The 12,675-nt window shown below is 37.5% G+C and overlaps 1 protein-coding gene across 8 annotated transcripts in view; it reads right to left on the bottom strand.

Annotated features, from left to right (window-relative positions):
• The window catches only part of TAFA4 (TAFA chemokine like family member 4), a 199,234-nt gene that overhangs the window by 134,502 nt on the left and 52,057 nt on the right, over positions 1-12,675 (bottom strand). For all 8 annotated transcript variants that reach the window (XM_028844354.2, XM_077993309.1, XM_077993308.1 and 5 more), the window contains one exon: positions 12,401-12,516. In XM_028844354.2, the coding sequence (XP_028700187.1) occupies positions 12,401-12,516 (116 nt within the window). The remainder of the gene's footprint in view (positions 1-12,400; positions 12,517-12,675) is intronic.

Below are 12,675 nucleotides of genomic sequence, written 5' to 3' on the forward strand. Positions count from 1 at the left end.
ACTGTAAATATATATGCACCCAACACCATAGCACCCAAACACATAAAGCAAACATTAACAGATCTAAAGAGAGAGAGACTAATACAATAACAGTAGGGGACTTCAACACCCCCCTCTCAGTAATGTACACATCATCCAGACAGAAAAATCAACAAAGAAACATCAGAGTTAAACTACACTCTAGACAAAATGGACCTGACATTTATGGAACATTTCATCTAGCTGCTGCAAAATACACCTTCTTCTCATCAGTATATGGAATATTCTCCAGGACAGGTCACATGTTGGGTGACAAAACAAGTCTCAACAAATTCAAAAAACTAAAAATGATATCAAGTATTTTTTCTGACTACATTGGAATAAAACTAGAAATCAGTAATAAGAACTCTGGAAACTATACAAGCACGTGGAAATTAAACATGTTCTTAAACGATCAATGTGAAAATAAAGCAATTAAGAAGAAAATTTAAAAATTCATGAAAGGAATGAAAATGTAAACAAACATCCCAAAATCTATAGGATACAGAAAAAGTAGCATTAAAAGGGAAAATTATAGCAATAAATGCCTACTTCAAAAAAGTAGAATGATTTCAAACAAACAATGATACATCTCAGGAAACTAGAAGAGAATCAACCAAATCCAAAATTAGTAGAAGGAATGAAATAATACCAGAGCAGAAATAATGAAATTGAAACTTTAAAAAATACAAAAGATTAACAAAAAGTTTTTTTGAAAAGATAAAAAAAATTGAAAAACCTTTAACTAGACAAAGAATAAAAAGAGGGAAGACCCAAATAAATATAATCAGAAAAAAAAAAAAGACGTAACAACTGATACCACAGAAATTCAAAGGATCATCAACAGCTATACGCCAACAAATTGGGAAAGCTGAAAGAAACGAATAAATTCCTGGACACATACAACCTATCAAGATTAAACCAGGAAGAAATAGAAAACTCAAATAGATCAATAACAAGTAATGAGATCAAGGCAGTCATAAAGCATCTCCCATCAAAGAAAAGCCCAGGACATTATGGCTTCACTGCTGAATTCTACCAAATATTTAAAGAACTATTTATAACACCAATTCTACTCAAACTATTCAAAATAATGAAGAAGAGGAAATATGTGCAAATTCACTCTACAAGGCCAGTATTGCCCTTACACCAAAACCAGGTAAGGACACAATGAAAAGAAAACTACAAGCCAGTATCCCTGATGAACCCAGATGTAAATGTCCTCAACAAAACACTAAAAAACAAATTCAATGATACAATAAAAAGACCATTCACCATGATCAAATAATCAATGTCATCCCAGCGATGCAAAGATGGTTCAACATATGCAAATCAATAAACATGATAGATCAGATTAACAGAATCAAGGACAAAAACCATATGATCATTTCAACAGATGTTTAAAAAGCATTCAACACAATTCAACATTCTTTTATGATAAAAACACTCAACAAATTGGGTACAGAAGGAACATACCTCAAAACAATAAAGGCCATATATAACAAACCCACAGCTAACATACTGCTTGGGGGAAAATTGAAAGCCATTTCTCTAAGATCTGGAATAAGACAAGGATGCCCAAATTCACCACTTTTCTTCAACATAACATTTGAAGTTCTAGCCACAGCAATTAGACAAGAGAAAGAAATAAAGGGCATCCAAATTGGAAAGGAAGAAGACAAACCATTCCTGTTCCTAGATGACATGACATTACATTTAGAAAAGCCTAAAGATTCCAACAAAAAAAATCTTAGAACTGATAGGTGAATTCAGTAAAGTTGCAGGATACAAAATTCACATACAAAAATCCATAGCATTTATATGCAAAGAATCCAAAAAAGTAATCAAGACATCAATACTATTTACACTAGACACAAAGAATATAAAATACCTAGAAATAAATTTAACCAGAGATGCAAAAATCTCTACAAAGAAAACTATTAAACACTGATGAAAGTCAATGAAGAAGACACACAAAAAAGGAAAGATGTCTATACTCATAGGTTAGAAGAATTAATATCATTAAAATGTCAATACTACCCAAAGTGGTCTACAGATTCAATGCAATCTCTATCAAAAACCAACAACATTCTTCACAAATATAGAAAAAAAAATGCTAAAATTCATGTGGAACCATAAAAGACTCCAAATAACCAAAGCAATCCGGATTGGGCAAAAAGAACAAAGCTGGAGGCATCACCCTACTTGACTTCAAAATATACTACAAAGCCATAGTAATTAAAACAGCATAGTACTAGCATAAAAACAGACACATAGAACAGTGGAACAGAACACAGAACCAAGAAATAAATCCACACATTTACAGTCAATTCATTTTTTTTTAATTTTTATTTAAATTTTAAGTTCTGGGATACATGTGCAGAATGTGCAGGTTTGTTACATAGGTATACATGTGCCATGGTGGTTTGCTGCATCTATCAGCCCATCATCTAGGTTTTAAGCCCTGCATGCATTAGGTATTTTAGGTATTTGTCCTAATGCTTTCCCTCCCCTTGCTCCCCACCCGACAGGCCCTGATGTATGATGTTTCCCTTCCTGTATCCATGTGTTCTCATTGTTCATCTCCCACTTATGAGTGAGAACATGTGGTGTTTGGTTTTCTGTTCCTGTGTTAGTTTGCTGAGAATGATGGTTTCTAGCCTCATCCATGTCCCTGCAAAGGACTCATGAACTCATTCTTTTCTATGGCTGCATAGTATTCCATGGTATATACATGCCACATTTTCTTTATCCAGTCTATCACTGATGGGTATTTGGGTTGGTTCCAAAATCTCACACCAGTTAGAATGGCAATCATTAAAAAGTCAGGAAACAACAGATGCTGGTGAGGATGTGGAGAAATAGGAACGCTTTTACACTGTTGGTGGGACTGTAAATTAGTTCAACTATTGTGAAAGACAGTGTGGCAATTCCTCAAGGATCTAGAACCAGAAATACCATTTGACCCAGCAATCCCATTACTGGATATATACCCAAAGGATTATAAATCATTCTACTAAAAAGACACATGCACATGAATGTTTATTGCAGCACTATTTACAATACCAACTCGTTTTTGACAAAGACAGCAAGAACCTATATTGGGGAAAGGATAGTCTGTTCAAAACATGGTGCTGGGAAAACTGAAAAAACATATGCAGAAGAAAAAAGCTAGACCCCTATCTCTCACCATATACAAAAATCACATCAAAATGGAGTAAAGACTTAAATCTAACACCTGAAACTATGAAACTATTGGAAGCAAAAACTGGGGAAATGCTTCAATATATTGGTTTTGGCAAAGATTTTTTAGTAAGACTTCAAAAGCACAGGTCAGAAAAGCAAAAATTTTCTGCACTACAAAGGAAGCAATCAGCAAAGTGAAAAGATAACCTATGAAAAGGCCAAAAACATTTGCAAACTATCCATCCAACAATCAATTAATAAGCAGCATATATAAGGAACTCAAACAACTCAACAGCACAAAATAAAAACAATCCAATTTTAAAATGGGCAAAAGAGCTGAATAAACATTTCTCAAAAGAAGACATACAAATGACCAACAGGTATATGAAAAAAATGCTCAACATCACTAATCAACAGGGAAATGCAAGTCAAAACCACAATGAGATATCTCACCCCAGTCAAAATGGTTTTTATCAAAAAGACAAAAAATAATGGATGCTGGCAAGGATGTGGAGAAAGGAGAACACTCATACATTGTTGGAGGAATGTAGATTAGTGCAGCCACTATGGAAAACAGTATAGTGGTGCTTCAAAAACTAAAAGGACCAAATGATCCAGCAATCCCACTGCTGGATATCTATCCAAAAGAAAGGAAACCAGCATTTCAAGGAGATAACTATGGTCCCATGTTTATTGCAGCACTATTTACAACAGCCAAGATATGGGAACAACGTAAGTATCTATCACTGGATTAATGGATAAAGCAAATGTGGTACATATATACAATGGAATATTATTCAGTCATAAAAAAGAATAAAATCCTGTCATTTGCAGCAATATAGATGTAACTGGAGGTCATTATGTTAAGTGAAATAAGCCAGGCACAGAATAAATACTGCAAGCTCTCATTCATATGTGAGAGCTTACAAAAGTAGATTTTATACTGGTAGAAAGTTGATTGGTGGTTGCCAGGGGCTGGGAAGGGTTGGGAGGAGGGAGAGATGAACAGAGGTTAATAGATATAAAAATACAGTTATATAGAAGGAATATGATCTAGTGTTCAATAGTACGGTACAGCAACTATAGTTAACGATAATTTGGTTTTAGTTCAAAATAGCCAGAGAAGAAGAATGACAATATTCCCAACATAAAGAAAGGGTGAATGTTTGGGGTGATTGATGTCACAATTGTCCTGGTTTGATCATTACACATTGTATATATGTATCAAAATATCTCATGTACCCCAAAGATATGTACAACTGTTATGTAGCAATAATAAATAAGAAAATGCATTAAATTCCAGACATAATGCCAAGTTCTTTAGACAAATTGTCTCATTTCATGTCACAAAAAATACTTTTAGGTAGGGGATGTTGTAATACCTCCAGGAAGAAGAAACTGAGGTTCAGAGAGATGAAGTAACTTTGCCCAGGGTCACATAGATAGGACTTTGCAGAGAGAAGGTACAAGCATTTTGACTTCATGTTAAATAAATGCTTCCCAAAGCACTTGACAATTTTTTAAGATAACGTGAACAGCTCCTTGGTAAATATATTTACACCATTTATTTGCTTAGCAAATCCCTTTTCATAGACAGCATGGGTAAATATCGGCCCTATCATTTCAAGGCTGATCTTTCATCACACATTCCATTACAAATTCTAAAATTAGTAGGGTTCAAATTCAGGTCTCAGTGACTTATAGAAACAATCCAGGTTCTGATGTGTGACACACCTAGGAGGTACAAATCAGGCTCATGAGAAAACAAATTCCAGATCAGTACAACATAAGGTAGGAGAGGCTAACAATCTTGCTCCCACCTGGAGAGATCAGACAATGTCATACTTGTTTTCCAGGAGAAGACAAACAGAAACAGACACAGACACACACACAACAGACGACACACAGAGACACATACACACACACACACACACCCTGGGCCAGAAAAATGCTGATCTAGCCATTCTGTGGATGTTTCCAATTTCTAATACATATTAATGACTGCTCTCTCCCTTTCAATGTGGGCGTTATTTCCTATTGGATACGTTTAGCCGGCAACAGCTTCAACACATAGACTATGCCTAGTTAGAAATCACTGTCCTCCACAGGGCAACACTTACTTGAAAAGCCTGTAAAATGACCCCAGGACACTTGGACAAGCCTTCCACCATCTCTTGCAAATGCTTTCTAAACAACAAATAAGACTTTCCAGAGCAAAGGAGACTTTTCCAAAATCTGTCACTGTTTGATTTTGGGGAAGAAGACACACATCTTGACTTTGTACTCCTTTATGCACAACCAAGTTCAAATTGCTCAAATCTCCCACACCCTTGGAGGGCTGGTATTTATTTCCAACCCTTTCCCAGGTAGCAATGTCAGCGATGAGCTACTGAAAACTTGCCTGCTGCTAACAACACTGTTGCTATTCACTTATTTATTTCATGCCCATATTATATTTTTCCTGAAACAAATTTCTCTATTGTTCTCTCTCTGCTTCCAGGATCCCATTACCCAACCCCCAACAGGTAAGAAAACAACAGAGCCCAATTGGAGACACCCAACCACCTCAGGCCCTTGTAACCCTGTGGGACTTAGTTATAGTTCTTATCTGATTTCAGATATACCCTCAAATATAAGCATTGATGGTGCTTGGTCTTAGTAGTCAAATTGTTTTTAACTCTTGCAGACACAGTCTTCTCACAATCAATCCTTTGTCATGGGTTTTTAAATGTCCCTTCAATAATATTATTCCGGTGTTCTCTTCTGAGACTACCATATGGACCAAAATATTTAAAGCAACCAAGCAACACCTAGGAAAACACAAAACGTCATTTTTCTTCCTGCCCCATCTCTACCCCTGCTGTTTCTTTTTACCAAAGATTTTATTTTCCTTATATGGAGCAAATGATTCCAATTTCCTCGTATAGCACTGACATACAGATGAGGTATTGACCTGTAGCTTTTTAAATCCCAAATTGCAGGCTTTGTTTAGATGAGTGTAAGGCCATGGCTTGAAAGAAGAAAAAGGGAAGTATCTCCTCAAGGGTAAGGAGAATCTTTTCCCAAACTACCCAGAGAACTCTTCCAAGACAGTTGCCTGTTTTGTCTTAAAGACTCAAAGAGGAGGGTGAAAAAGTCTGCTCTGCCAAGTAGGATGGCTCACAAGCTCATTTGAGGAACTGAAAGTCTTTACTCCAGTCAGTAATACAACCCTTTCTTCCCACACACACACACAAAATGATGTAAAGCAGGCTCATTTGTCAGACATTTCGCAAAGCTGACCTTGCCGGTGGCACTGGGACTCAAACTTGCAGCTGAAGAGATGAGAATAAGCCGAATATTAACACCTCATGTGTGTTCCTTTCCCTTCTTATTAAAAGCCGAGATTATGATTAGCCCATCAAGATGGCACTGAAGAAATACAATATGGAGTACAAGGGAGGTCAATGGAATCCCTCACGCTGGAAGCTTTCAGCATCCAGAAAGTCGAGCTGGTACTAAATGAGTAAGTATTTTCACAGTCCTTCCCAAGAGGTGGAAATGGAGGTCACCTTGACAGGGGTGAAATACACCTCTCCTCAGCCTAACCGTGTCATAGCAAGACTGAAATGGAGACTCATCACCACTCAGATCAAACTGTACTTTGATAGGAGCCAGAGTCAAACTTCCAGTTGTTTTTTTTTCTTCTGAATCAGTGGTTCTCATCTTTGGCTGCAGGTCTGAATAATCACTAGTATGGTTGTTAAATAATACAGGTGCCTGCACTCTACTTTGTAAGGTTCAGATGGAATGTAACTGCAGTGCGGCCTCTGTGTATTTAGTGCAAAAACTCCCCAGGGAAAGAATAAAGTAACCACTATTTTACGGATGCCTTTTTCCATTGCTACCAAAACAAAGGCCCTTTAAACCATTCCATAGTCTTTTCTTTTCCTTGCTCATAAAATAGAGTATGTTATTGTAGAGTTGCCTACATAGCAATACATCCATAGATTTACTGAAATAACCATTCATTGGAAGTGGGACAGGAAGAAGGAAGACAGAGAAAAGTACAGGAAAAACCATATTAAAATGATATCATCAGGTTTCACCCCAGTGGGTAAGCGCTCATTATTGATGAAAAGAGGTTTGCTAGTGGGTAACTTTAAGACTTAATGGTTGATATCACACCCATAAACACACATACACACACACACAGTCAAATTACTTTTGCCACTTCCCTCTCCCTAAAAATACGCTCTTACAGGGAATAATAGCATAAGTAATTCATCAAGAAACAGAACTCTTCCCCATTCTTTATGACTTGAGGTTACAAATCCCACTTACCGGGTACTTTTTCTAAATTTAGTAGTCATTTGTTTAAAAAAAAAAGAAAGAAAGAAATAACTAAATAAAACATAAATTAAATGAAATAGAGATAAAACAGTGTGCTCTATGACTGACCCATGAAAATTAAAATAATCCATAAATCTAATCTTTAAAAAAGCAACATTAAGACCTAACTCATTATTAGTCCACGGTACTAATTTATAGTAGGCTCTAACCACATGTGGCTATTGAGCACTTGAAATGTGGCTAGGGTCACGTGTTAAAATGATAATATTTTGAATATATTGGGTTGAATAAAATGTGTTAGTAAAACTAATTTCTTCTGTTTCCTTTTACTTTTTTCAACACGGCTTTATAACATGCAAAATTACATGTGTGGCTCTATTTAGCTATGATAAGCCTTGCCTACCCCCTAGTGTCAGAAAGTAGGCAATGCAGGCAAATCATTTTTCAAACTCATCTGTGTAAGTACAATTCTTTTGTGCCAGCAAAGTACAAATAGCCATTTGTACATACAATTTTATCATTTTCACAAATATTATCTCAAATTTAAGCCTCGGAGAGACTCCTGTATTAGATGTTATATGCCCCACTCAATTAGTATTTTTGAAATTACCTAGTTTCTTGTAGAAAATTAGAGCTAAAACAGTCCATCCAGTCAAGAGTATTTGCAGGGTTCCTATAAATTTCAGCCATTATAGGGGACAGAAAACATGGGCCCAAACTTGGATGCAACAATCGCTCTTCAAAAAATTTACCCTAAGTTAAAAATAACATAAACCATCAAAACACAAAACCACAACATGCATATTTTGCATAACCATTTATAACAGGGAAAAAAAAAAACAGAAAACCTAAATTTCCACAAATTTGAACAGTACAGAACCTCTACAAAATAGATAACATTCAAGAAAAGAAGATAGGTCTAAATAAAGATAACTAGCATTTGAGCACACACTAAGCAAACACAGTTCTCAGCATTTCCCAGGTATTAATTGATTCCTTATTATAACTCTGAGGTTTACTTTTTATTATTTTTATTATTCTCATTTTACATAGAAAGAGGCTGAGTCCAAAGAGGTTTCATAACTTGCCCAAGAATGAAAGAAGAACTGAAGCAAACCTGAAGCTCATGCTGCTTCCTGTGCCATGAGTAATAAAATCTTTTTTCTCGGGCCAGGCACAGTGGCTCAGGCCTGTAATCCCAGCACTTTGGGAGGCCGAGGTGAGTGGATCACTTGAGGTCAGGAGTTCAAGACCAGCCTGGATAACATAGTGAAAGACCATCTCTACTAAAAATACAAAAATTAGCTGGACGTTGTGGCAGGCGCCTATAATCCCAGCTACTCAGGCTGAGGCAGGGGAATTGCTTGAACCTGGGAGGCAGAGGTTACAGTGAGCTGAGATTGCACCACTGCACTCCAGCCTAAGTGACAGAGGGAGACTCCATCTCAAAAAAATTAATTGATTGATTAAAGTAAAATAAAATCTTTTGTCTCTGACCCAAGCATCTCATGCCTTCTGCCCAGCATCCAGCTAACCTACTAGCTTGCGAGGACGGTAAAAGCTCAGACCCTTCACAATTCTTGACATCTAACTACTTCCCAATCAGTGAGACATCCTCTCTGCAGCAGATTTAGCTCAAGGCCAGCAAATAAAACGGCTCTCAACACCCTTCTGGGTCACTCTGTTCCCAGCTTGTTGAAGCCTTTCTCTCCTTCTTAAGTTTGAGCTGAAACCTCAGTTTTCATAAAGCGACTTTCTTTGCCACAGTCAGCTTTCTAGAACAATGAAAAAACAAACCTTTTTCTCTTACACATGAGAAAGCTTCAAACCCTAAAGGCTCTGACCACATCTACCTACCCATGCTCACCGTCTTCAGCCGTTCCTGGAATGCAAACCTTTCCACACTCATTGTAGAGATGCCTCCAAATGTGAAAATAGCTGCCACTTATGGAATGTTGACTATGTGCTAATCTCCTCACCTACTTTTCCTTATTCAGTTATTCCAATAACTCCAAATAAAAAAAGCATGGATATCATTCCATTTTTACAGATGATGAAACAGGTTCAGAGAGGTTAAGTGGCCTGGATAAGGTCACACAGCCAGGATGTACCAGAACCAGAATTACGTTTGACTTTAGACCCCTCAACATCTGATTTCCTCTCCTGCCTCATTTCCAGGTGTGCCCCAGTTTTTCCAGGGACTTTATGCCAACTGATTACATTGGCATAAAGTGACATTAAATAGTCACCAAGCACCACAGCATTTTGTGGAATTGAAATAGTGCAGTCCAGGTCATGTTCAAAGTTCTCTAGGGAAATGGAACTATTAAAGTGAACGTATAAATCAATAGCACCCAAGTTCCCAACTCCAGCTCCATCAGAAAATTAGCTATGATTCCATCTTTAAAGGACAAAAATCTGAATTTTTGAAGTCTCCTAGTATTCCCAGGAATAAATCTTAAAGTTGTAAGGTGCTTTGTGTCCCAACCACTCGTGTCTACATCGGATGAAATTTGTAGGAAGATCCCTAAATCATTAATTCCACAGCAGTCGAGTTTCCGAAACTTCCTTCCAGATGGCATCTTTCCGCTGCACAAAACACATATTTGCTGCCCCCTTGTGGGGAAGTGATGCACTGCTTACAGCCAAAAAAAAAAAAAAAAAAGGAACAAAAGGACAAATTGCTGGTTGAAGAAATAACAAGAGTTAGCCCTGGCTTCCTTTTAAAAGAACCGAACCTACCAATTGGCCCCTTCACCTTTTCTACAGCTTGAAACTACACAGTCCTATATGTGTATGTGATCTCCTGCTCAATTATGATGGCAAATAGACTTTAAAAACAACAAAAGCAGTCTTTTGTGTTTTTTAGACGCTTAGAAATACTACCTCTGGACTCTGTGGAAATGTATTAATGCTATTTGTCTTTAAGAAAGAGTCTCACCACCCAACCTGTGAAAATTAGGTGGGTTTTTATTTTTTTTTTTAATGCTTAAATGAAAATTAAATCTTTGATACACACCTACCATAACACCCCATCTCCCAAAACTGGGGGGAGATTCCCACCTTCTTCCGTGTCTCTTAGCCAGGCAGGTGGAGATAGGGTTGTAAGATACTTCCTTGTTTACACACAGCAATCAACATCCACTCTTCTAATCCAAGCCATAAAAAGCATCCAACTTCTAACTAGGGTTTCCTAGTGCCACCATTTATTTAATTGACCAGCACTAACCACGAAGCCCATGGGACAGTGCCGGGAGCCTTTCTGGACACTCAGACACAGCCTTCTGCAGGTAACTCTCTGCAACTTGCTCCCACTGTCAGACTTCCATGTAATACACCCACAGCAGAGTGAAAATCTGACCGGAGTTTCTCAGGATCTCAGTGCACTGCCCCAATTAATTCTGGCGATCCTGAGTTCTCCATCAGCTGAGCACTAAATTGGGACAAAAATGCCACATGGACATTGCAAGGATCATGGACTTTCATTCCCTGAAGATCATTAGAGAAAATTTATAACATGAATGAGAGTGGGTGGTAATCCCACTGAAATTCTTCACCTGTCAACTAATCTGACTCCTAAACTCCACTCAAGAAAAGAGATAAGATCGAGGACCTCGAACTCTATCCTCATGAACAAACTCATAAAAATAGGTACAGCACAATAACCAACTAGCTGTGGGCACTTCACAGCAGCCAAATGGTATTGATTTTATGCTGATTTGCTGAAACTGCAATCATTATTTTTCTCATCTTCTTGGAACTGTCACTTGAGAAGCAAAAATTGAGTTGTGTGAGATTTTAAAAATTATCTTGAGCCTTAAATTATGACTAACCTTAAAATATCAGAATAAAGAAGTGGAAAGTATAACATGTTATATATTTGGTGGTAAGACTATCTCATGAACTATCCATACACAAGACCTTTGGAGAGAGAATTTATAATTCTGACCCATACGTGATTTAGGGTTCAGGCATTACTCTTTTCCAAAGAAGTCAAAACATTTCTGGCACTGCCATGCCTCAGATTACCAAAGCTGAGAGAGTAAATTAATTGACAACAAGTCCACTGACAAATATGAATTATTCAGGAAAACACAATTCACTGGGGAGTTTCCACTGTGTTACTTTAAATGTTGATGTAAGAAAGAAAGGACAAACACAAAAAAAAAAACACACAAACTGATCTGTAGCTGATGGTTTTGATCTCGCCTTTAAAAATCAGCAATGCAGAGATATGAGTTTCACTGTTATCAGAATGACTGATCAGAATATTATCAGAATGGCTGCCTCTAAATCTTTAGACAACACCTATTTTAAGTCCCTTACGAAAGTTACCACAGCTTTTTCTCTTTTCTCTCTTCTTTTAAAAAAAAAAAAAAAAAATCATGTAGCATATTTTCTCCACATATCTCAAAAAGATCTTAAATTATCTGACTGTTCCCTTCACTAAAGCCCGATAAGTGTTAGTTGAAGTTTATTATAAAGATGTTCTACTTCTAAGGAAGCTGCAGGAGTGGGTGGATGGATGGATGGATGGACAGATGGACTGACATGTATACACACACACACGCCAACCACACAAATTGCTGCTGGTTTTCTGGGATTCCTTGAGAAAAAGTGCTATAAAAATAAAAGTGTGCCCAAGAAAACAAAAGTTTTTAAAAGCCTGAAAAATATTTTTAAAGGACTATTTAAGCACTAAAGCATTAAACTGTGTTACTCCGCCATATTTCATGCTTCCTCTAGTTATTTACACACCATCAGAAGCTCACATCAGTTACCTGTGTCTAATATGTGGACTCTGACGTTTGGAGGGGTTGTATTAATTTATCTCAGCAGTGCATAATGAGCTTAAAGGGCTTACCTGCATGTCCCCGGAGGTGCTGGCTTGAGGCGGACATCAGCTTACAGCACACCATTAACACGTAGGCTAGAAAGAGCCAGTGCGACAGCAACACTGACTTAGCACAGGCTCTCATCCTGGAGGAAAAGCAGGGCTGGAGTCAGTGAGGGCTGAGGAAGGCCAGGTTCCCTGGCAAGCACCATCCTAGGAAGGCGGGAGAAAGCAGGGGCAGATCCCTGGAGCTGGAATTCCTTTCTCCCAAGAAAATAGAAAACCAATCAAAACTTATTTGCACT

The sequence above is a fragment of the Macaca mulatta genome, chromosome 2, assembly GCF_049350105.2.
Source record: "Macaca mulatta isolate MMU2019108-1 chromosome 2, T2T-MMU8v2.0, whole genome shotgun sequence".
Lineage (NCBI taxonomy): Eukaryota > Metazoa > Chordata > Mammalia > Primates > Cercopithecidae > Macaca > Macaca mulatta.